At 47.7% G+C, this 23,935-nt stretch overlaps 1 protein-coding gene across 10 annotated transcripts in view; it reads left to right on the top strand.

Annotated features, from left to right (window-relative positions):
• The window catches only part of FAM193A (family with sequence similarity 193 member A), a 172,858-nt gene that overhangs the window by 144,064 nt on the left and 4,859 nt on the right, over positions 1-23,935 (top strand). For 8 of the 10 annotated variants that reach the window (XM_049709222.1, XM_049709217.1, XM_049709219.1 and 5 more), the window contains 6 exons: positions 556-828; positions 2,355-2,628; positions 3,214-3,397; positions 4,425-4,655; positions 7,293-8,139; positions 18,137-18,218. In XM_049709222.1, coding sequence (XP_049565179.1) covers positions 556-828; positions 2,355-2,628; positions 3,214-3,397; positions 4,425-4,655; positions 7,293-8,139; positions 18,137-18,218 — 1,891 coding nt within the window. Of the gene's footprint in view, positions 1-555; positions 829-2,354; positions 2,629-3,213; positions 3,398-4,424; positions 4,656-7,246; positions 8,140-17,459; positions 17,693-18,136; positions 18,219-23,935 lie in introns of those variants that run through there. The other 2 variants (XR_007477063.1, XM_049709223.1) reach the window with 2 other exon arrangements.

The raw sequence follows: 23,935 nt of genomic DNA, 5'->3' as shown, positions 1-23,935 counted from the left end.
ACATGGGACCTGTCCCCTCTAACAAGCACCTTCCTCCTTGCGGCCTCAACTGCTGAGGTGCAGCTGTTTCTTCAGTGGCAGGGCAGGGCATGCCTGAAGAGGGGTTGGTACCTCTGCCTTATCTCTGTCTTCACGTGGTCAGAGCCCCTGGTGGTCCCACACCCCCGCCCCTGCATGTGCTCAGAACAGCAAGCTAGACTTGACATCTGGTCTGTGCTTAGAAAGGGTTTCTAACTGTGTGACCTTGGGCAAGTTGCTTAGCCTCTCTGAGCCTCAGTTTCTTCATCTTCAGGATAGGAATGATAGTACTAAGCTCAGAAAGTATTTTAAGACATTAAATAACTTTTGGAAAGCACCTAGCACAGGAATTGGCACATAGTAGGTGCTCAATAAATTTTTCTTCTGAGATGAAAACTAGTTGACTAGTGTCATCCCATTGGAATCCTAACTTAAGTAGCAGCCCCAGTGTTAATAGTTTATTCAGCAGATGTCCTTTAGGTTTTAGCTAAATGCTCTTTCTTTTAGAAGCCTTAATTTTCCCATTCTTCTCTGAAGGGAATGACATATTAGGGCCAACACTCTCAGAAACAAGACCTGAAGCTCTTCCACCTCCATCTAGCAATGAAACGCCTGCAGTTCCGGATAGCAAAGAGAAAAAAAACGCTGCAAAAAAGAAATGTTTGTACAATTTCCAAGATGCTTTTATGGAAGCAAACAAAGTTGTGATGGCCACGTCGTCAGCCACCTCCTCCGTGTCCTGCACGGCCACCACGGTGCAGTCGAGCAACAGCCAGTTCAGAGTGTCGTCCAAGAGACCGCCCTCCCTCGGTAAGGCCCACCAGCCCGCAGGAGCCCTCGGGGTGGGCGCTGCGTATTCGCTCCTTCTTCCTCAGCAGCTCTGTAATTCCCTTTCACTCGGCCTGGCCAGGGATGTCAGTGTAATTAACACCTAAGAACGCTCGTGCACAAAGAGCGTGTCCTCCAGGGCTCTGATGAGAACTTCACTGTCACACTGACACCCTCCAGGGCTTTGCCACACTGTGTCCTGCCTTTCCTCTCTGCGCTTCTTGTTCTGTGGTGGGGAGAGGTCTTTGCTTCCTGAACACGTGGAGTAATTTTTAGGCATCTGAAAGTAGAAGCCTCACGGAGAGTCAGCTGATGGGGCTGCTGACCAGCCCGAGATGCAGCCCCTGCTGCCGTGCAGGTCACTGGTGTGGAGGTGGTGTCGCTGTCACACTCTGCCCTGAGCACAGCGAAGAGGGGGCTTGAAAGCAAGGGGGGCAGTCAGAGACCAGGGGCAAATGTCAAAGGGACACGGGAGCCGGATCAGAGAGGCCTCACTAGCCAAAGTTAGGACTGTCTGAGCATCAGAAAGAATGAAGGAACGGATTGTAGCACGCAACTAAAGTCGAGAATCCTTCGGGACGCTCAAAAGAGGGAGTCGGGTGGGAAGCTGTCTGGGTGGAAGCTCGCTGCTGACTATGTGTGCAAGACCGGTACAGATAGAAGGCCACTCTGCAGCCAGCCGGTGACAGGGGGCCCGGTAAGCGTCCTCATGGGCGTCAGGACGTTGGATCTCAGTTTGGGGAATGCAGTAGTGCCGGTGTCTGGGAGCAGCACCCACAGGTGACTGGCAGATTGCAAAGGGAAGATAAGGTGCCGACTGCCCCCCCTGCACACCTGATCAGATGTAGCCTCACCGACGGCAGCAAACACGTTAGGTGCTTCCTGTGCAATCAGATGGGAAGATCCAACGTAACCTTTGCAGGATTCATGCGTAGAATATTTTCAGCTAAATTGGACATGAGACTGTAAATCCAGAATTGTGGACAGCTGGCCTCAACTCAAAAAATGTCAGTATTGTGGAAGGAAAAAAAGAAAGTTTAAAAGATGCTGGGTTCGGGGAAAAGCCGCAAAGGACTGTGGGAGAGGCCAGAAGTCTGGATGGGGTTGTACGTGAGATGAGAATGTCACCACGAGGTTAATTGTCTGTAGTTGGCGCTGGTGTCGAGGTTTTACGGCAAAGCATGCATGTTCTCAGGAGTCCAGGCTGGAATGTTTAGGAGTGAGTGCAGCTTTGCTTCCACATGTTAAGCCACCAATAAAGTGTGTGTGTGTGTGTGTGTGTGAGAGACAGACAGACAGACAAAGTAAGTATAACAAAATAGTAAATACTCTTGAGTCTAGGTGAAGGGTGTATGGGTATTCTTTGTACTATTCCTTCAAGTTTTCTATAGATTTGAACATTTTCAGACCAAAAGTTGGTTTAAAAAAAAAAAAGTTTTAACTTAGAGAAGCCTGAACGTCTGCCTGACCTTGGCCACTGGCAGTGACTCTGGCATCTCTGAACGCAGGTGACGTCTTTCACGGCATCAACAAGGAGGATCACAGGCACGGGGTGCCGGCGGCCCCAAGGAACAGCCCCACAGGTCTAGTGCCGCTTCCTGCCCTCCCTCCCGCCGCCCTCTCTCCAGCTTCCGCGCCTCACCTTGCCAGTCTCGCAGCCCCGTCCTTCCCCAAAACGGCCGCCACCTCTCCCGGGTTTGCGGATTCACGCAAGAGCTTCTGTCCTGCTCCCGTGGCCCCCACCACAGACGGCTCCGTCAGCGCGCCTCCCAGCGTCTGCAGGTGAGCCCGGGGCGGGGCGGGTTGCGGGGGGGAGGCCGGCGCGCTTCAGAATGGGTGCTGTGCGACCTAACCCTGCAGGACTGCCGCCCAGGGCCTCGCAGCTCACCAGCGGGGGACGGCAGCGGGGAGGGGCGGGCTCCGGTCTCGGCCGGTTCCGCAGAGCACAGGGCCACTGTGGGTCTGTGCGCAGACCGCCGGCAGCGGCAGGGGGCCCGTGGGTGTTTTGAAGTCGTGTTTGTTACACACTGAGCAAAGAACAATGCAACGGACACTCAACAGCTTTCTTTAAAAAGTCAGTGTTCGTTACCTTTGAACTTGCCACCACTCCCCCGCCCTGACATCCCCCAGGATGAAATGGTGGTGGGAGGGACAGTGGAGAGGCCGTGTGTGTGCACCTGAGAAGCCCCTCTGGGTGTGCCCGCCGGCCTGCGCCTGTCCTGCCTGCGCGGCCCCTGGGTCGTGCAGGCCCCGCGCCTCGTTGGTGAGGGCAGGCTGGTCGGAAAGAACCACCTCGGCCACCGCTCGCCATGCTCGCACCCCTTGAGGGGCAGGCTGCTTGCTGACGGGCCCTGCGCGGTTTTGCAGCGACCCTGACTGTGAAGGGCATCGCTGCGAGAACGGCGTCTATGACCCGCAGCAGGACGACGGAGACGAGACTGCGGATGAGGACAGCTGCTCCGAGCACAGCTCCAGCACCTCCACCTCCACCAACCAGAAGGAGGGCAAGTACTGTGACTGCTGCTACTGTGAGTTCTTCGGGCATGGCGGGGTAAGTGCCTTGGCCTCTCCTCTGCCGAGGGCCTCCTCGGGGGAGGGGCAGGTGCCAGAGCGCGCACTTAAGTGCGTAAAATTAGTGTTTCGCCATGGGTGTTTGTAAATTGCGTGTTTAAATTAGAATTATAAAATGTGCAAACTCATTTGCAAGAATAATGTACCAGGTTGAATTCAGGGTATGGTTACACTGTGTGTAAAGCGTTAGTTGCGAGCATAATTAAAATCAAGATACCGTCTAAAACAGTGGTTCCACTTCTAGGTTGTAGTTGTCGTAAAGAAATAATGACACGTAGTTTTGAGTATTTCATCTCTGCATTTTTGCATTTGATTAGATAGGACCTACCAACTCCCCAGGTGTGGGAATTGTTGAGTCCACACAGTGGACGGCCTGTACAGGCGGATTCCTCTTGCTCGACTGCACAGTGCATTGAGACACATCCGCACTGTGTGGTGTGCCAGGACAGTCATTCCATCCGTACAAGCAGGTGTCAGCCGTGGTGTCTGGGGCTGGGCGACGGGAAGAGCAGGGCCGGGAGCTGTTCTTTTTCTGCTTTAGTCTCTCCGTGTTTCCTCAGCTCATGCAGGTGTTTTTAGTAGTCAGTGAGAAGGCTTTTCGGCTCTGAAGAGGAAACCTGCGAGGGGATGGAAAAATGCTATAAACACATCTATTGATGCGAGAAGATAGTCACACCGTATTACATAAAAAGTAGATCAGTTACAGCATGTATAATAGTTTCTTTTTAGTTTAAAAATAACCATTTGTGTACGTAGTTGTACATCCTCTGCCAGATGTTTTTGTGAATATGTAAAGCTTGACAGGTCAATGCCAAAATACTACCTTTGGGTAATTGGTGATGAAAGGTTTTCTTTTTCTCGCCATTTGTTTCTTCTATTTAGTTACTTTTCCGGATGAGCATGTGTCACTTGAGCAATAAAAATTTCACTTTTAATGCTATGGTCTGAAATTTGGTATACTCAAAATCATGAAAACTTGCATTTCGTCATGTTTCCGTTGGTCTTAGCCTCCCGCTGCGCCAACAAGTAGAAATTATGCAGAAATGAGGGAGAAGCTTCGTTTACGGCTGACCAAGAGGAAGGAAGAGCAGCCTAAGAAAACGGATCAGCTCTCAGAAAGGGAGAGTGTGGTTGACCATCGCAGGGTGGAGGACCTGCTCCAGTTCATAAACAGCTCGGAGACCAAGCCCGTGAGCAGCACGCGGGCCGCCAAGCGTGCACGGCATAAGCAGAGAAAGGTAAACAGAGGGTCTGCGCCAGGCGGCCTCCGGGGGGCCTCTGAGGTCGGGGCTGGGCGACAGCCTCCCAGTGTTGCTTCAGGAGCCCCTGACCGCCTGCCAGCCTGAACTGGACGCTGCTTCAAGACCCAGGTTGTGTTTTCAGGCCGTGGAGCCCCCTCCTGTGCCAGGGGTTGGTTAATGGCTCTAAAACAGGCCTGCGGTTCTTGTGCTGGCCAGCGTCGGGGCAGCAGCAGCCCCTCCGCCTCTTGTCTGTCGAAGGAACTTCTTTCCCAGGAAAGCAGGGGAAGCAGCCCTGGCTGTCGAGGGCGGGGCACTGTGGGCTTCTGGAGACTGGGGCTGAAGGAGCGCCTTTGACCCGAGGCTGGTGCAGGGCCCCGAGCGGCCCCACTGGCAGAGGAGGATCAGGGAGTACCGCTCGAAGGAGGGCCTGCACGTGGCAGTGACGTCGAGAGTAAGGAGGCCCCCACACCGTTAGGGCAGGGGCTGCCACAAAGGCAAGTAGCTGCTGAGACTGGCCAGGCTGGCCCAGTGGGGAGCTGCGGCCGGACTGAGCGGGTCTCAACGCGGGAGCGTGGTGCGCAGACTGTGCCGCTAGGCGAGAAATTGTATCCGTTACTTCCTGCGACGCTGAAAGTGATGGGAACAGCATCTCCTCTGGGGTTTCCTCCCCACCCCCACCAGTTCTTTTGGAGGTTCTTCCCGGTTTCAGCTCCCTGAAGGTGTCAGGCTCCACGAGCCCGCCTCAGCAGGCAGGTGTGGGCTGTGCCCAGAGGGGACTCGTCAGGACCACAGGGCTCTGACTGTAGGATGGGTTGCTTTGGGAGGGCGTGAGGCCCCTGTGAAGGAGGAGACATGCCCACAGTGGACCCAGGGTCGGGCCACTTGTCGTGTGGTGTTGCTTCCAACTTAGTTGCCGTGACTCTTAAGGTAGCTCTGATTGAACTGAGTGGACTCACTGCCGCTGTTGTACCCACCCCCGGTCCTGAGATAGGTCTGGATTGGCCACAGGTCTAATTAGGGGGCTTGGAGGGGGCGGCCTGCTTCTGCCCCAGACCTGGTGTGGGGAGAAGGTGTGTTCTCCACCCAGGGGTGCTTCAGCACCCGGGGTCCCAGGTGGTCCGAGGCCCTGGAGACTGTCGCCACTGGGCTTCATCGGAAGCCTCTGGACTGGCTCAGGTGCTTTCAGGGCTGCCCCCACCCGGACTCCTATCCTCTGTCCTTGCAGGCGGCCTGGATCCGGACCACGCTGCAGGTGCATCCCGGGTCGCCCTCGGCACCCGCTCTCACCCTTCGTGCTCTCTGCCGAGCACCTGGTTTGCAGGGGGACCCACAAAGCTGCCTTGTCTCTTGTTGAAATGAAGGCAGCACACACCGGGGTTGGATTCGCCGTAGAGTCTGTCCTGAGGCAGGTCAGGCCTGCAGACTGGAGGCCCTGGAGTGCCTGCAGGGGCCACTGCGGGAGACACGGTGGGAGTTTGTCTGTCAGGCGCTGCCTCCAGCAAAGCTTTCCTTTAACAGATGGAGCAGGAATTTTAAATGATCTTTACTTGAATTGGCAAGTTACATTTTTCTGAAACCTGTCATTGAATTTTTAACCTAATTTTATGTTTAAGTTATTTAGCAAAACAAGCAAGTTGTCTCTTAAAAAATATTGCCTTCTGAAACATAATGAAGAATATTTAAATTCGGAAGGACCTTTACATTTTCCCACGCAAGATGTTTTTTTCAGAGATTCTCACGATCGTGAGCCTTACTGGAGCCCAGTGATGAAGGAGCCGTTCTCCTTATTCTCACTGGGTTTTTGTTTGTTTTCTTTTTCTAAAAAATATTTATTTATTTATTTGGCTGCCCCGGGTCTTAGTTGCGGCACGCAGGATCTAGTTCCCTGACCAGGGATCGAACTCCGGCCCCCTGCATTGGGAGTGCGGAGTCTTAACCACTGGACCACCAGGGAAGTCCCTCGTTTGTTTTCTAATCAGAAGGAATCTTTTCCATTTGTGCTCCTGCAATGTGTGTCACTAAAAAAATACAATCTTCGCTTGAGTTGAAAATTAATTTCCTGCCAGTTGGACAGCAGAAATAACCTTTGTCTATTTGCCACGTCATGTTGAATATTTTAGGAAGTCATTTGCTCTGTCACACTAGTGAAAATATATTGGGAATTTTACCTGCTAGGGTGGGAAAAAGAAATTCCGAGCTTTTCAGTACACATTTTCTTGAATGTCGCTTTGACCCACATGAACGCATCAGCAGCATTCCCCACTTGGAAAGGTTCTGGCGGCACCTGTGCGGCTGTGTAACTGCTGCCTCGCGATCAGTCTTGTTCTTGTCCAGTTCATCCCCCACCTGCCGCCGCGCACAGACGGGAGAGCCCACGCAGGGCAGGAGCACGGCGGCTGCTCTGACCTCGTCCTCTGTGCCCGGGGCTAGGTCGGAGGCTACAAGGGATGTTCTGTTGACTGCCACCCCCTGCTTTGATGGAGGTGTGTTTTAAGCTTTTGACCTGTCACAGCCCCTTTCAGTGTTTCTATTCTTATCGTGCGATTCAGTTTTATCTCACTTTTGTGTGCGTGTCTTACTTTTTTTAGAGCACTTACTGTTGTCCTAAGTTGCCTTTTCCTTTCACGTCGGCAGCTGGAGGAGAAAGCACGCCTGGAAGCGGAGGCCCGGGCCCGGGAGCACCTGCACCTGCGAGCGGAGGAGCGGCGGCGGGAGGAGGAGCAGCAGCGGCTGCAGGAGGAGCTCCAGAGGCTGCAGGAGCTTCAGAAGCTGAGGGCCGTGAAGAAGAAGAAGAAGGAGAGGCCAAGGAAGGCCTGTCCCGAGCTGGACATGCTCGCTCGGAGTCTGCAGGCGGCCGCGGAGGCTGTGCCCGGCTCTGAGAGCATGCACAACGGCTCGCTGGAGCCGAGTGAAGACCCGGAAACCTCCTCTCGCTCCCCCTCCAGACACGTGGACCATAGAGACACGGGGCCGGGGCCGGGGGCCGACGCGGACACCCCCGACCCCGTGGCCGCCAGAGACTCCAAGCTCCTTCTGCCGAAGGGGGTCAACGGGAAGCAGCAGCAGCCGCTGTCCTTCCTCCTGGACATGATGCATCAGCACAAGGAGGGAAACAGCAAACAGAAGCTGAAGCACAGCAGTAAAGCGGGCGGCGAGCCGGCGAGGAAGCCCTTGGAGTCCCCCAGAGCCTCAGAGGCCCAGCCCCGGCCCCGGCCCCAGGCTGAGTCAAAGGCCAGAGTGCTTGACCTCACGCCCCTGGCGGAGCACAGAAGGGAGGAGAGGAAAGTCAACAGCAACAACAACAACAGAAAGCAGCTGAACCACGTCCGGGAGGAGAAGCCGAGCCCGGGCCCCGTAGAGCCCGCCGCGCCCAGCGAGCACCCGCAGAGTGGCAAGCCGGTGCCAGCAGACTCTCCGCAGCCCAAGGGCAAGAGCAAGAAAAGCAAGAAGAAGAAGGGAGACAGAGGCAGCGGCTCAATCGGTAAATAAACACAGAGCAGAAGGGGGCGCCTGTGTAGCTGGGGCATCGTGGGGCGAGGAGGGCGCTGGGTCGGGTGCCTCTCAGGGTCCACCCCTCCTGGAGGGGGGTGCTGCCGTCCATGTCGTGGCTTCGTGCCTTGTGTGACCTCTGCACCAGCCGTGAGGGACGCGTAGGCATTGTGGTTGTATTCGGTTACCTTGAAATAATTTCAGACTTCCCGCAAACTACAGGGAAGAGCACGAAGGATTCCCACATACTCCCGTCAGCTCAGCGTGTCACCACACTTGTTGTGTCCTATCTCTCCCTCTTGGTTACTTTTCTGAACCAAATGAGAGTGCCCTTTTACCCTGAAATACTGCTGTGTGTATTTCCTCAAAACAAGAGATTAGATACAGCAAGATACAGATGGGGGGGGGGGGCACGATGTCGTTGTTGATTTTAACAACTAAACAAAACAAAATGGTTACAGTCGGAAACAAAGGAAGCCGGCTGCACTTCCTAGGAGTCCCTGTGGCTGTACTAAATGTGCCACACTAGGTCCTGTGGGGGGAAGAGACCTACCAACCCTCAGGCTAGAGAAGGAACCCTGAACAGACACGGAGGGCAGGTGCGCCGGCCGGTCTCCCACCGCGGTGGGAGCAGGCAATTCTGAAGCCACCCGTGTGTCCCCCCAGGACCGCAAGGCAGGAGACACACTGTGGACCGCGGGGAGGGGGCTGCAGGGAGCGCAGTGTGGTTGTTAAAATCAAGAAATTAACACTGACGCAAGACTGTTACCTAGCTGTAGGCTTATGCGTGTTTCTCCGTTCATCCCTTTAACATCCTAGGAAACAAAGTTTTCTCCTGACACAGGATCCAACCCAGGGTCACCGTCATATCTCTTTAATTTCCTTTAATGGGTCAGTTCCTCACTTTCTCACAACCTGACATCTCTAGAGTATGACCCACCCATTTTTTAGAGTAAATGGCTATCTAGAGTAATTTCAGTTTGGTGCTGTTCCTTCACAGCCAGGTTCAGGTTACGCAGCGTTGGCGGCAGCGCCTTGGGGGTGACGGGTCTGTGTTGGTGGGTGCCCTGCCGTCAGGAGGCACACTGCCCGGTGTTGGTAACTCTCCTCCTGGACCGTGGTGCGTGCGGTCGGCCTGTCTCTCCTCTGCCAGGCTGACACCTGACCTGTGCTCACCCGGAGTGTCTCATGGGGAGACGAGTCCCTTACGCCGTATCAGACATTCATCCACTACTTTTAGCATCCGTGGACGACAGTGTTGCCCAGGGGGATTATTACTGTGCTCTTTGCCTACATAATGGTGACTTTTCTGATGCCATTCCTTCTCCCTTTCTTACTCAACGTTCTGTAGGAAGAGCTCTTCTTCCCCACGTATTTTTTTCATTTACTTCATTATTTATACAAGGGCGGGTTAGTAGATGCTTTCTTTATGCTATAGGTTATAATCCTTTACTAACACTATTTCGATGCCCCCAGATTCAGTCGGTGGGAGCCCCCTCTGCATGGCCTCTGCACCCCGTTGTGCTTTGAGCACTTCTGTGCACAGTTAGATGTCCCGGCTCTGAGACCCAGAGCTGGTGTGTGGTTGGCAGGGCCTAGGAGGGGGAGCGAGTGTGTGTACGCAGGCACGTGTGCACTCCTCGTGCCCCCCCCCCACACACACATCTGTGTCTTTCGGTATCTAATCTCTGCAGTAAAAACCACCCGTTCACCCTGACAACTGCAGCCCCCTCCCCGCGGTCCACAGTGTGTCTCCTGCCTTGCGGTCCTGGGGGGACACACGGGTGGCTTCAGAATTGCCTGCTCCCACCGCGGTGGGAGACCGGCCGGCGCACCTGCCCTCCATGTCTGTTCAGGGTTCCTTCTCTAGCCTGAGGGTTGGTAGGTCTCTTCCCCCCACAGGACCTAGTGCAGCACATTTAGTACAGCCACGGGGACTCCTAGGAAGTGCAGCTGGCTTCCTTTGTTTCTGATTGTATCTATTTTGTTTTGTTTCCCCTCCTTAATCCTGATTTCTTTTTCCCTATCCCATTCCTACTTAGTTTCTTATTTGCTTTTCTGTTCTTTACACAAAAGGTTGGCATTAGAGACGCCTTTCCCCGTGGCTTTTTCCCCACATCCTGTATTCCAAAGGCCCTCCGTGTGTGTCCGCAGCTCTTCCTTGTGCTTTCAGGTGCTGAGTGGGCTCCGCTGGACACTGCCCCGCTCTCGGGGTTTGTAATGACACACAGCGGGGCGGAGCGCAGGTGCTGTGCGTGGGTGTTTCTGCGGGAGCGCTGGGTCACAGAGGTCAGTGCAGACAGGGCTTGTTGATGTGGCCTGCTCCTCTGAAGCCTGCATTGCTCCCACCCTGTCGAGCCCCTGTTTGGCCACAGCCTCACCGGGAGAGGGTGTTGTCAGGCTTTGTAACTTGAGCCCATCTGTTAGGCGCACTTATTCCTGAAGTGGTCATATGCATTTTTCTCTAATTATAGTGAGGTCATATTTTTAAGGGCTGTTTCTATATCTCTTTTGTGAATTTTCTATTCGTAACTTTTTCTCATTTTTTAATTGGGTTTTTGCTCTTTTCCTTCCATTTTTTAAGAGTTCCTTATGAATCGGGGATATTGCCCCAGGTCCTTAAGTTGTCTTTGACTCTTTCCAGTGCTTTTTAGCCAAGCACAAGTTTTCTCTTTTACTTTATACATAGTTCACTCTGGATTTTAAATAGTTGTTAGGTGTGATTGTTTATACTAACACGAAGGTTAAGGAGGAATGTGCCCAAGTTTTTTTCTAGTATTAGCGTGGTTCCACTTTTTTCACTTAGCTCCCCGATACATTTATTTGGAGTTTATTCTTTTGTATCGTGTGATGCATGAATCCAGCTTTATCTTTTACAAATAGTTAACCAGTTGTCCCAACACCAGTTATTAAAAAGCTCATCTTGCCTCAGCGACTCAGGATGCCACCATGTGCTACACCGTGTGTCCTCAGGTCTGTTCTGGAATTTCTTTTCTTTCCCTCTGTGTTCATTCACTCGCCATTATTGCATTGAGTTGCTGCTTCAGGGGTTCTGTACATGTTAATGACTTAAGGGCTCTTCTCTCCTCACAGCCTTTTTCAGTTTTCCTGGCTGTTCTTTCATGTTTGTATTCCCATAAGAACTTTGGTGTCAGTGTGCGTAGCTCCCTTAAAAAAAAGAAAAAAACAACCTTGTTGGTATCTTTATTGGTATTGCATTAAATTTATAAGATAATTTAGGGAGAATTGGTGTCTGTGATGTTGTTCGTCCTTCCCAAGAACAAGGGGAGTTTTTCCATTTGTTCAAGTCTACTTTATGTCTTTTAGGAATGTTTTAAATTTTCTCTTATAGGTTTTTCACATTTCTTATTGAGCTTATTCCTAAGTATTTAATCTTCCTTGCTTTTAATTTTAACGGGGTGTTTTCTACAATCATACCTTCCAACTCCGTCTGGTGCAGTAGCCAGTCACATGTCACCCCTGAGCACCGAAGTGTGGAAGGTCCAAATTGCGCGGGTTATGAGTGTAAAAACATAACCAGATTTTGAAAACCTAGTATGAAAAAAAAAGGAATGTAAAATAACTCAGTATATATATGTATATATATTTGGGGGGGCGTGGCTGCACTGGGTCTTCGTTGCTGCACGCGGGCTTTCTCTAGTTCAGGCAAGCGGGGGCTACTCTTCATTGCAGTGCGCGGGCTTCTCATTGCGGTGGCTTCTCTTGTTGCGGAGCACGGGCTCTAGGTGTGCGGGCTTCAATAGTTACAGCGCATGGGCTCAGTAGTTGTGGCACACAGGCTTAGTTGCTCCACGGCATGTGGGATCTTCCTGGACCAGGGATTGAACCCGTGTCCCCTGCATTGGATTCCTTTTTTTTTTTTTTAGTATCTTTATTGGAGTATAATTGCTTTGCAATGCTGTGTTAGTTTCTGCTGTACAACAAAGTGAATCAACTATACGTATCCATATATCTCCTCCCTCTTGCATCTCCCTCCCTCCCACCCTCCCTATCCCACCCCTCTAGGTGGTCACAAAGCACCGAGCTGATCTCCCTGTGCTATGCAGCAGCTTCCCACTAGCTGTCTATTTTACATTTGGTAGTTTATGTATGTCAGCGCTACTCTCTCATTTCATCCCAGCTTCCCCCCGCCCCCCCGCCCCCCGTGTCCTCAAGTCCGTTCTCTACGTCTGTGTCTTTATTGTTGCCCTGCCCGCTAGGTTCTTCAGAACCATTTTTTTTTTTTTAGATTCCATATATATGTGTTAGCACATGGAATTTGTTTTTCTCTTTCTGACTTACTTCACTCTGTATGACAGACTCTAGGTCCATCCACCTCATTATAAATAATTCAGTTTCGTTCCTTTTTATGGCTAATATTCCATTGTATATATGTGCCACATCTTCTTTATCCATTCGTCTGTCGATGGACATTTAGGTTGCTTCCATGTCCTGGTTATTGTAAATAGTGCTGCAGTGAACATTGTGGTACATGTATCTTTTTGAATTATGGTTTTCTCTGGGTATATGCCCAGTAGTGGGACTGGACTGCTGGGTTGTATAGTAGCTCTATTTTTAGTTGTTTTAAGGAGTCTCCATACTGTTCTCTGTAGTGGCTGTATCAGTTTATATTCTCACCAGCAGTGCAAGAGGGTTCCCTTTTCTCCACACCCTCGCCAGCATTTACTGTTTGTAGATGTTTTGATGATGGCCATTCTGACCGGTGTGAGGTGGTACCTCATTGTGGTTTTGATTTGCATTTCTCTAATGATTAGTGACGTTGACCATCTCTTCATGTGTTTGTTGGCAATCTGTATGTCTACTTTGGAGAAATGTCTGTTTAGGTCTTCCGTGGCAGGTGGATTCTTAACCATTGTGCCACCAGGGAAGTCCCAGTATAATTTTTTACATCGATTACATATTGAAATGATAATCTTTTGGACATATTTAATTAAAGTGTATATTACTAAAATTAATTTCAGTTGTTTAATTTTTTCAGCTGGCTACTACGAAATCTTAAGTTATGTATGTGGCTCATGTTGTGTTTCTACTGGATGGTGCTCCTCTAACTGGTCATTTGTGTATATGACAGCTGTTGCTTTCTGTATGTTAACTTTATATCTCCTACCTTAGCAGATTATTTCATTGTTTGAGTCTTATTGTTGATTCTCTGGGGTTTTCCAGCTACTCTATCATCTATTTGCAAATAGAGAAAGCTTTACTTCTTTTCCAATTCTTATGCTTCTTGTTTTCTCTTGTTTAATTGCATCATTCTTGAACTTAATGGAAACGTCTGGTGTTTCTACATTAAGATTCTGGCTTTAGGGTAAGGTTTATATATTTTATCATGTTAAGAAAATATCCAGCAATTCCTATTTTTCTTGAGTATTTTATCAGGAATGAGTGTTGAATTTTGTCAAAGGTTTTCTAGTATCTACGGAGATTAAACATAATTTTTCTTCTTAGACCTGTTATACTTCGTAAAGAATTAGGAGGCTTTTTTTGCTTGTTTTTCATTTTCAGTATTCTAGAGCAATTCACCTTCCATTGGGACTACTTAGGCTTTAATGATTTGACAGGAATCTCCTGTGCAGCCCCCCAGGCCGGTGCTTTTTGTGGAGAAGTTGCCTGATGGTATTCTCTCTGTCCTCTATGGTAATTGGTCTATTTAAGTATTTCTTTCTTCACTGAGGTTAATTTTGCTAAACTGTATTTCCGTAGTAAATTATCTTTTCAGCCAGTTTTCCAGCTTGTTCACATAGATGTCTGCGAAGTACATACTTTTTTTTTTTTTAATTTATTTATTTATGGCTGTGTTGGGTCTTCGTTTCTGTGCGAGGGCTTTCTCCAGTTGCAGCAAGCGGGGGCCCCTCTTCATTGCGGTGCGCGGGCCTCTCACTGTCTCGGCCTCTCCCGTTGCGGAGCACAGGCTCCAGACGCGCAGGTTCAGTAGTTGTGGCTCACGGGCTTAGTTGCTCCGCGGCATGTGGGATCCTCCCAGACCAGGGCTCGAACCCGTGTCCCCTGCATTGGCAGGCGGACTCTCAACCACTGCGCCACCAGGGAAGCCCGAGTACGTACTTTTTAAAAAATTTCTTTCAGCGGTTATTTTCCTCTTGTCATTTCTTATGTTGTATGTTTGTGCTCTCTTTCTCCCTGTTCTGTCTGACTCAGCTAAAGTCAATAGTCCATCTATATAATGTTTTCAAAAGCAGGCTCTTGATTCATCAGTTGGGTGCGTACTGTTGTTTGTCTCTCTGCCTCATTAATCTCTACTTTTATCTTTTTATCCTGTGCTTCCTTTTGTCTTACTTCATTGTTCTTTCTAACTTTTTGATTTGGGAATTGAGTTCATTTCTTTTCATTCCTTCATTTTTACTGATCAAAGTATCCAGCACCTTGCATTTCCTCTGATCATTCCTTTAAGTATATCCCACAGTGTATGATAATGTTTCCATTTGGTTTCTTTTTTAGAAATTCAGCAGTTTCCATGTGGTTTTCTTTTCCTCTTTCACCCAGTAGTTTAATAGGTGGCTTTTAGGTTTCCAGGTGGGAGAGCCTCGTTTATGTTAATAATTTCTACGTTTTGTACACTGTGATCCGAGAGTATTGTTTGTAATATTTCTGCTTCATGAAACTTACTGGTATTTTCTTTGTGACTAGTTTTTGTGACTGCTCTGTGTTCACTTGAGATACAAGTGTATTTTCTCTGCTATCATGGTATTAAACTAAATATATATTTATATCCATGATATATCTTTGATTTAGGTTTAGGTTTAGGTCTTCTGTATCCTTACTTGTTTTTTGTCCTCTTGACATATATTGTTATTTATTATTGAGTTTCTGTGTTTTCTTGCATTTCCTGTAGTTTTGCTTTAAAAAGGTGGTCTCTTTGTTACTTGGTACATATTCCTAACTAATTTCTTATATTGAATTTGGTTTTTATTGTTTAAAAATGTCCTTTCTGTTGTGTTTCACACTTCTGGCTCGAATTCTCCTTTGTCTGAGACGGTGATTGCTACCCCTTCTCTCTGTTTCTGTTTGCCTGGTGGGGCACCTTTGTCCTCATTCCTTCATTGCTGGTCTATCTGAGTCACTTGGTTTTAGGTCATTCCCTTGCATACAGCCGAGACACCTCAGTCCTGCTGTGTGAGCCACATTGACAGTCTTATCTACAGGTGAGGTGAGCCTGTTTCCATGTATTGATAGGACAGCCCTGACATTGTTTTGTAATTATTAGATCAGTTTTTTAATACATACATATATTATGTGTGTGTGTGTGTATTTTTTGGCCTGCTGGGTCTTAGTTGTGGCCTGTGGGCTCCTTAGTTGTGGCATGAGCACTCTTAGTTGCGGCATGCATGCAGGATCTAGTTCCCTGACCGGGGATCAAACCCGGGCCCCCTGTATTGGGAGCATGGAATCTTAGCCACTGTGCCACCAGGGAAGTCCTCTGTTTTATATTTTATATTCGCTGATTCTCTCTCTGTGTGAGATGTTTGCCTTTCTTTCTGTATATCCTTGGTGTTTAGGAACGTTTGCGACTCTGTACCGGTGCTGCCCCTGCACTTATACCTTTAGTGCCCCATCCCTGCTCCAGATGGGGGCCTGTGGCACCACCTACTGCCTGGGGGACAGCCGTGCACGGACCCTGTTTTCTCTCCTCTGCCCGCTTGTGCTGTCCTTTCTCTTCCCATTTTTCAGCTGCGTTTGTTTCTGCTTTGTCAGAGCGCATAGTATTTGTAGGTTTGCGCGTGAATACATTAGGTGCCCGTGTTGGTCCTCGTGTAGCGGTGTTCCCAGGCGCGTGTCCTCAAGTAGGGGTCAGGGGCACAGAGTCCTCCAAGCTCTGGCGAAGCAAACTGTTTCCTGTGGTCTGAACAGTGAACAGACAGCCCGGCGGGTACAAAATTCTTTAGGTCGCTCTTTCTTTCCACCCTGGTTAATAACAGTTTTGTTGTGAAAAATGTCTGTCTGATACTGAATCTGGTTATAGTTCTGTCCCATTTTTTTCTTGTGCCAAGATTTTTTATACCGGTTATCAGTTCTAATTAGAAGAGTATTAGAAATCGCTTTATAATGAGAGCACTCCCAGCAGACGTGTCTGCTCTGTGTTTGCTTCTGTGGTTGAACCAACTCCGCTTCTAGAACTTGTTTATGGAATAACTTGAGTTTGGCCTTTCTAAGACTTTACCTTCTTTACACCTGTAAACACTCCTGGCCCCCCTCACCTCTCCTCTCCTCGTGCATCACTGTTTCCTTGATCAGGGTCAGCCGGTGGGCCTCCAGGAGATGCCTGCGGTAGGTGTGCAGCGGAGGCCTGATGAACGAACGGTCTCAGTGGCTGGGAAGGAGCGTGTTGTGAGGGTGACTTGTGCGGGCTGGCGGCCTGGACCAGGGAGCCTGGGCGGGGGCTGGGGGGGGCATCCCAGAAGCAGCAGCAGTGGGATGGAGACAGGCATCTGCAACTGTTGACGAGGAACGTGCCCAGCATGGTGACGGAGCGACAGGTGGGACGTGAGTGTGAGGAAGGGGGTGGGGGGAGGATCATTTCTAGATCACTGTCAGAAAGGGAGCGGCCGCAGCAGATCACAGCGGCTTTGCCCGCCTTGGGGGTCGGCTGCCTGAAGGGTGGATGTACAGAGGAGGTGGCTTTATGGACGAGCCGCTCATGAAGGAGGTCTGGGGCGGGGTTGGTTTGGTGGTGTTGGTATCCAGGTGTGGCTGAAACCACAGGGATACAGCGGCAAGGGGCGGAGTCGAGGAAGACCCAGGCCCCGAGCTGTCTGTGCGGGAGGGGCTGTGGTCGTGCAGGGGGCCGTGCGGGGGGCTCCTCGGTGCCCGCGGCGTTGCCTTGAGCTGGTGGATGTGAAGGCACTCCGCATGGCGCTGGGAGTCTTCAGCAGTGTTAGCCGCTGGTATGCAGGTAAACCACACCTTCATTACCGCTGTGCAAATGCCCAGTGATGGGAGGAACGGGGGTCCTTTACTGAGGATTCCGAAAAATTGTCCCTTGCTAAGGTGGGGACAGGGAATGGAGACTGGCTTTAACAGAGCACTGTCGGTGGTCTGCACTCATCCGTGAGTGGAGCCGGGTGCTGTGCGTACACCGCCAGTGCCCCCCAGCACCTAGGTGTGCACGGATGGAGCCTCTGAGCGCCGGGCAGGTACCAAACAGGGTGGGCAGAGCAGAGGAGGGAATTAAAACCCTCAGAGGTGCCAAGCCTCCCTCATCAGTCGTCTCCCTGCTGTAGCCTATTTTCAAAGAGGGTTGCTCAACTGCAAAATGAAATATAGCCTTGCGTTTGGTAGGGACAACCGGAAAAGCTTTTTGGTGAAGTCTCTGGATGTTGCTTGGATAAACTGAATGCCTAGAAGAGCCGTCTTCCTCCAGAGGCTGACATCTGGGTCCTGGGTACAGACACGTCCGCGGCGTCTGTTGACAGCCGTGCCCCTGCTCCCCCCACCCCCCTGCCCTCCCTCCAGCGGGGCCTTGGGGCAGACAGCCTCTGTCTTCTCAAGGGCTCTCCCGGTGGCGGCAGCAGGTATGTCTCTTCTCTTGGACCTGAAGCAGTGGTTCCTTCACTCAGCACAGGAGTTCGCTAATTCCACGTGACCTGGATGTTCCCAAGTGCATGAGAGAGGTCTGCCCACCTGTGGCCATTTGCAAATTCTCATTTTTTAAATTTTTTAAAAAATTTTATTAGACAAGTTCTCACTTTCTTTTTTTCTTTTTTTTTTTGTTTTTGGCCGCACCCCGCGGCATGCGGGATCTTAGTTCCCCGAGCAGGGATGGAACCACGTCCCCTGCGTTGGAAGCGCGGAGTTTTACCCACTGGAGCGCCTGGGAAGTCCCATGCAAGATCTCATTTTAGAAAAGATCTTTAGTTTGTGAACTTGTTGAAATTAAGTAAAACCAAATGCTTTGCTGTGTCCCGCTAAGATGGCCTGCTGTTCAGCTGACTTACCTCTTTTCTTTCATCTTACAGATGATGTCTTTCTGCCTAAAGATATCGACCTAGACAGTGTGGACATGGACGAGACAGAGAGGGAAGTGGAATATTTCAAAAGGTAATTGTTAGGAGTGTGGTCCGAAAAAGGGATGGTTTCGTGGTTACCACGCGTGACCCTCCCACATAGCACGGCTGCTTGTCTGGGACAGAAGTTGTGTCAGCTAGCCAAGCAGCCTGGCTGCCTTGTAGCATTCTAGCACGTGAAGGCCTGCCGTGCACATCCCACCCACAGCCCGGGCACACACGTACTAGCCTCCTCGCCCACACTCTCACACCTCATTCACTTGTCCCTGCCCGTGTGTGTAAAGACTGGTTTCTAGCAGCGTATCTCAGAGTGGTCCTGGACCAGCAGCACCGCCTAGGAACTTGGGACCCGACATCCGTGTTCTCACAAGCCTCCCAGCTGAGCTTTATATGCGCTGGCATTGGGACACAGTGATGTGGCATGCTTTAGAGGAGAAAAGTAACACTTCGGTTAATTTAGTCAGCTTTCCTGATATGCAGACTTTATTAGTACATGTTTAATAATATTTGTCATAATATGTTCAATAATATCTACTATGTGAGTCATGACAAGAAAATTTTTCTTTAAAGTGCCTTGTTCTCTCTTTGGAAGTACGTTAATCTCTTGGTTTCAGAAAGCACGCACACATACACACACACTCACAAAAGCAGTTTGCAGTACAAAAAGTCATTAATTCATAAATGAAGTGTTGTAAAATTCTAAATGTTTCTTAAAATTAAATACATTTATAATGTGTGTGTATGTGTGTGTGTGTGTGTGTGTTTAAATCTTAGCAGATGGTACAGCATTTGCTAAAGTTAAGCATTCATAGTAAAAACCCTTAACTAGGATGAGAAGGGCCTCTCCTAAACGTGGTGAAGGGCGTCCATAAAATCAGTAGGTGTTATATACGTCACGGTGAAACGTTACAAGCCATTCCTTGAGATTAAAGAAGTGATGACAGCGATGCCCCTTATCACAACTTCTATTTCTAAAGAAATAAAAAGAAACAAAGGGATAAGGATTCAGATGAAGAAGTGGCATTGTCATTCTCAGATGATGTGAATATGTTTGTACAAAGTCCAAAAGAATCTGTAGCTAAATTACTTGAATTATTTTTTTAAATTGATTGATTGATTGATTTGGCTGCATTGGGTCTTAGTTGCGGCCTGCGGGATCTTTGTTGTGGCGAGTGGGCTCTTCATTGTGGAGCGCGGGCTTCTCTCTGGTTGTGGTATGTGCGGGCTCAGTAGTTGTGGCATGGGGGCTTAGTTGCCCTGCGGCATGTAGGATCTTAGTTCCCCAGCCAGGGACTGAACCCGCATCTCCTGCATTGGAAGGTGGATTCTTAAACCACCGGACGACCAAGGAAGTCCCCAATTTTTTTTTTTAATATTTATTTATTGACTTATTTATTTTTTTATTTGGCTGTGTCGGGGCTTAGTTGTGGCACTCAGGATCTTCGTGGTGGCATGCAGGATCTATCGTTGCAGTGCGCAGGCTCTCTAGTTTTGGCGCACAGGCTCAGTAGCTGTCGCACGCGGTCTCTCTAGTTGCGGTGCATAGGCTCTAGAGCGCGTGGGCTTAGTTGCCCCGCGGCATGTGGGATCTAGCTCCCCAACCAGGGATCAAACCCGCATCCCCTGCATTGGAAGGAGGATTCTTAACCCCTGGACCACCAGGGAGGTCCCTAAATTACTTGAATTATTAACACAGTTTGCTCTGAAGCTGGATTCTGGGGAGCAGGGGATGGAACAGGGGCATTTCTTGGATGTAGGCAAAGCTTTGGAGGAATATTTTCCCAAGGTAGACCTGCAGGATTCACACACCTTAAAATCATGCATGACCTTATAAACAAAGATTATCAAACACCCAAGACCAACAATAAAAATCTAGAAATGAAAAATAGAATTATTAAAGTCAAGACCTCAGTAGATAGATACCTGATAAACAGATTAGACACTGCTGAAGAGGGAATTAATGAACTGGAAGATATAACTGGAAAGTGTACCCAGAATGCACCAAGATTACAAGGAAAATAGAAAATGTGAAAGAGGGCTTAAGAGACATGGAGGAGTGGCTAAGTCTGACATACACCTAACGGAAGCCCCTCTGAGAGAGAATGGAGACCACAGAAAAGCAGGATTTAAAGAGATAAGATGCCTGAGGATTTTGCAGAACTAATGGGAAACTTGAATCTACAAATTCAAAAGCACAACATATACCAGTAGGATAAACAAACAAAAATCCGTTTCTAGACATAGCATATGAAACCAGAGACCATGGAGTGATCTTTACAGTGTTGAAAGAAGATTGTCAGTCTATAATTATGTATCCCACAAAACTGTTCTTTCCCATAATAAAGAAAAAGTGTAGGAGCTTGCTACAAAGAGACCTGTTTTAAAAGGAAACATCTACAAGTATACTTTAAGAAAAAGGAAATCGGGAATTCCCTGGTGGTCCAGTGGTTAGGATTCCATGCTTCCACTGCAGGAGACATGGGTTCAATCCCTGGTCAGGGGATTAAGATCTTGCAAGCTGCGCAGCGTGACCCAAAAAAAATAAAAAGAAGAAAGAAAAGAAAAAGGAAATTGATCTCAGAAGATCACTGTAACATACACAGGAAGGAATGAAAAACAGCCTGATAAATCTAGGTAAATATCTAACTGACATTATGTTTGAAAGAACCCCAGTACTGAACAGCAGTAGTATGTCAGTTAGGTGTGAAATCATCAGAACTGAGCATCCTGAAGTCCTTCTGTTGTTCAGGTAGTTAACATTCAGACTTTAAGCTAAACGGGCAGGACACAGTTTCAAGAGCAAGCATTGAAAGAATAGAAATAGGGTGTATAAATTGCTAATCAGTAGAAGGGAAAAAAATCAAAACAAAAAGAGAAAAAAAATGAATGTAGAGAAAGTACAACAAACAAATTTTAAAAAGATGATAGACACAAGTCCAGTTGTGTCAGTAACCATGATAGGCAGTAAGCGGACAAAATTAAAAGTAGTTTGTCAGGTTGTGTTAAATTTTTTAAATAAATATATATACACACACACACACACACACACACACATATGTATATATACTGTTTACAAGAACATACCTAAACTATAATGAAAAGAAAGGTGGAAATAAAGAGAAAGGAAAAAGGAAACTGTTACAGTTGTTCTTCTCAGACAAAGTATATTTTAACACAAGGGATAGATGAAGTTTGCTACATAATGATAAAATGTTCAATTTGTCAGGAAGAAATAGGAATTTTAAACACAAGTACTTAATGAAATAGCCTCAAGATACAAAAAGCAATTTGGGCTTCACAGAGAATCAAACAAATCCACCATCCTGGTGCGAGGTCTCAGACCATCTCTCCGTGTCCTGATTGGCGTGAGCAGCCCAGGCACCCCTGTGAACTTGACCGGCAAGCTTAGTCTAATGGATGTAGGTGAAACCCTGCATCCAAGACACAGAGAGCTGAGTTCTTACACACACGGGGCCATCCACAGAAACGGGATATGTGCTGGGCCACAGAAAGCAAGGCTCAAACATGTCAAAGAAGGATGTATAATTTGTGTTCTCTGACCACAACATGTTGAAGTTGCATATTTACAATAGATAGATTTTATGTCCCTAAATATTTGGAAATCTGGAAGTATGTAAGTTTAAATAACTCATGGGTCAAGTAAGAAACCACAGTGGACATTTAAAAATATATAGAACTAAAAGATAAGGAAAATATTGCATGTGAAAACCTGTGGAATGCAGAAAAGGTTTTGCTCATGGGTGTGGAGAAAAGGGACCCCTCCTACACTGTTGGTGGGAATGTAAATTGGTACAGCAACTATGGAGAGCAGTATGGAGGTTCCTCAAAAAACTAAAAATAGAGCAACCATATGACCCAGCAATCCCACTACTGGGCATATAGCCAGAAAAAACTATAATTCAAAAAGATACATGCACCCGTATGTTCGTAATGGCACTGTTTACAATAGCCAAAACATGGAAACAACCTAAATGTCCGTCGACAGATGAATGGATAAAGAAGATGTGGTACATATACACGATGGAATATTACTCAGCCATAAAACAGAACGAAATAATGCCATTTGCAGCAACATGGATGCAACTGGAGATTATCATACTAAGTCAAGTAAGTCAGAGAAAGACAAATATCATATGATATCACTTATATGTGGAATCTAAAATATGACACAAATGAACTTATCTATGAAACAGAAACAGACATAGAGAACAGTCTTGTAGTTGCCAAGGGGGAGGGGGTTGGGGGAGGGATGGAGTGGGAGTTTGGGGTTAGCAGATGTAAGCTATTATATAGAGAATGGATAAACAACTAAGGTCCTACTGTAGAGCACAGGGAACTAACTAGATTCAATACCCTATGATAAACCACAGTGGAAAGGGATATACATATATATATATATATATATATACACACACATATATACACACACAGATACACACACACAGACACACACACAGACACACACACACACAGACACACACACACATACATATGTATATAAAACTGAGTTACTTTGCTGTACAGCAGAAATTAACACCACATTATAAATCAACTGCACTTCAAGAAAATTTTAAAAAAAAGAAAAGGTTTGCCCTTGGGAGCACTTCCACTGAAGCCTTAAATGCTGGAGTTAAGTATTAAAAACCTGAAAATTAATGAGTTTAGGATTTAATTTGAGAAATTAGGAAAACAGCAATAGAATAAACTCAAAGAAAGTGAAACAAAGGAGATAATACATAAGAGCAATAATGAAATAGGAAACAAAGAGAAGATCATCAAAGCCAAAATTTGATTCTTTGAAAACATTAAATAAATAAACCTTTGAGAGACTAGTCAAGAAAAGTAGAAAAAAGACACCCAAAATACCATAATTAGGTGGAAGGAGAAACAGAATGTTGATAATTATCAAAGTTGGATGGTGGCTCTGTTCATTTTACCATTCTCTGCTTTTGGGTGTGTTTGAAATTCTCTGTAATATAAAAGGTTTCTTTGATTTTGTGAGTACGTAAGTGAAAAGGAGGACGTAACTCCAGAGACTGGAAGCAACTTCACAACAATTAACTTTAAAACTTAAGTAAGACACAAAATTAACCCAATAGAAAAATAGCGTGAGTGGTCCAGTAACTATTAGATTAAAGCAGCAGTTCTGAGTCTTCCCAGTGAGAAAACTACATTCTGACAGTTTCACAGAGAATTGTCCAAGACTTTCAAAGAAAGATTATTCGGTCTTGTAGATTCTACCGGAGAACTGAAATGAGACAGCACAGGAGCGTGCTCCCCTCTTTGTTTTATGAGAGAAGTAAAATGTTGATACCAAAATCTGCCAAAAACAGTACCAGAAGAAAATGGGAAATTACACGTTTGTTTCTCTCATGAATATTAGGTGCAGAAATCATCACGAAAATACTCACATGCTAAATCCAACGGTGTTCAGTAGTTTCAAAGAGCAGCAGGTTACCAAACCGGCTTGCCGCAGGACCGAATGCAAGGGGTTTCTGATGTTAGGGAATCCGCAGTGTTATCTGGTACATTAACATAGTAAAGAAAAGTCATGTGATCATCTCAGTGAGTTCAGAAAAAACCTTTGCTAAAATCTTAGCACCCATTTATAACTACTTTTTTAAATAGTGAGCAATAGAAGAAAATATCTTTAACCTTAAAAAAGGAATTTACCAAAAGAGGGAGAGAAAGAAGAGAAAAGAAAGCTACATGAAACGTTTTCCAAAACGG

Source organism: Orcinus orca, chromosome 4, assembly GCF_937001465.1.
Source record: "Orcinus orca chromosome 4, mOrcOrc1.1, whole genome shotgun sequence".
Lineage (NCBI taxonomy): Eukaryota > Metazoa > Chordata > Mammalia > Artiodactyla > Delphinidae > Orcinus > Orcinus orca.
This window is presented reverse-complemented; position numbering and strand designations above follow the sequence as displayed.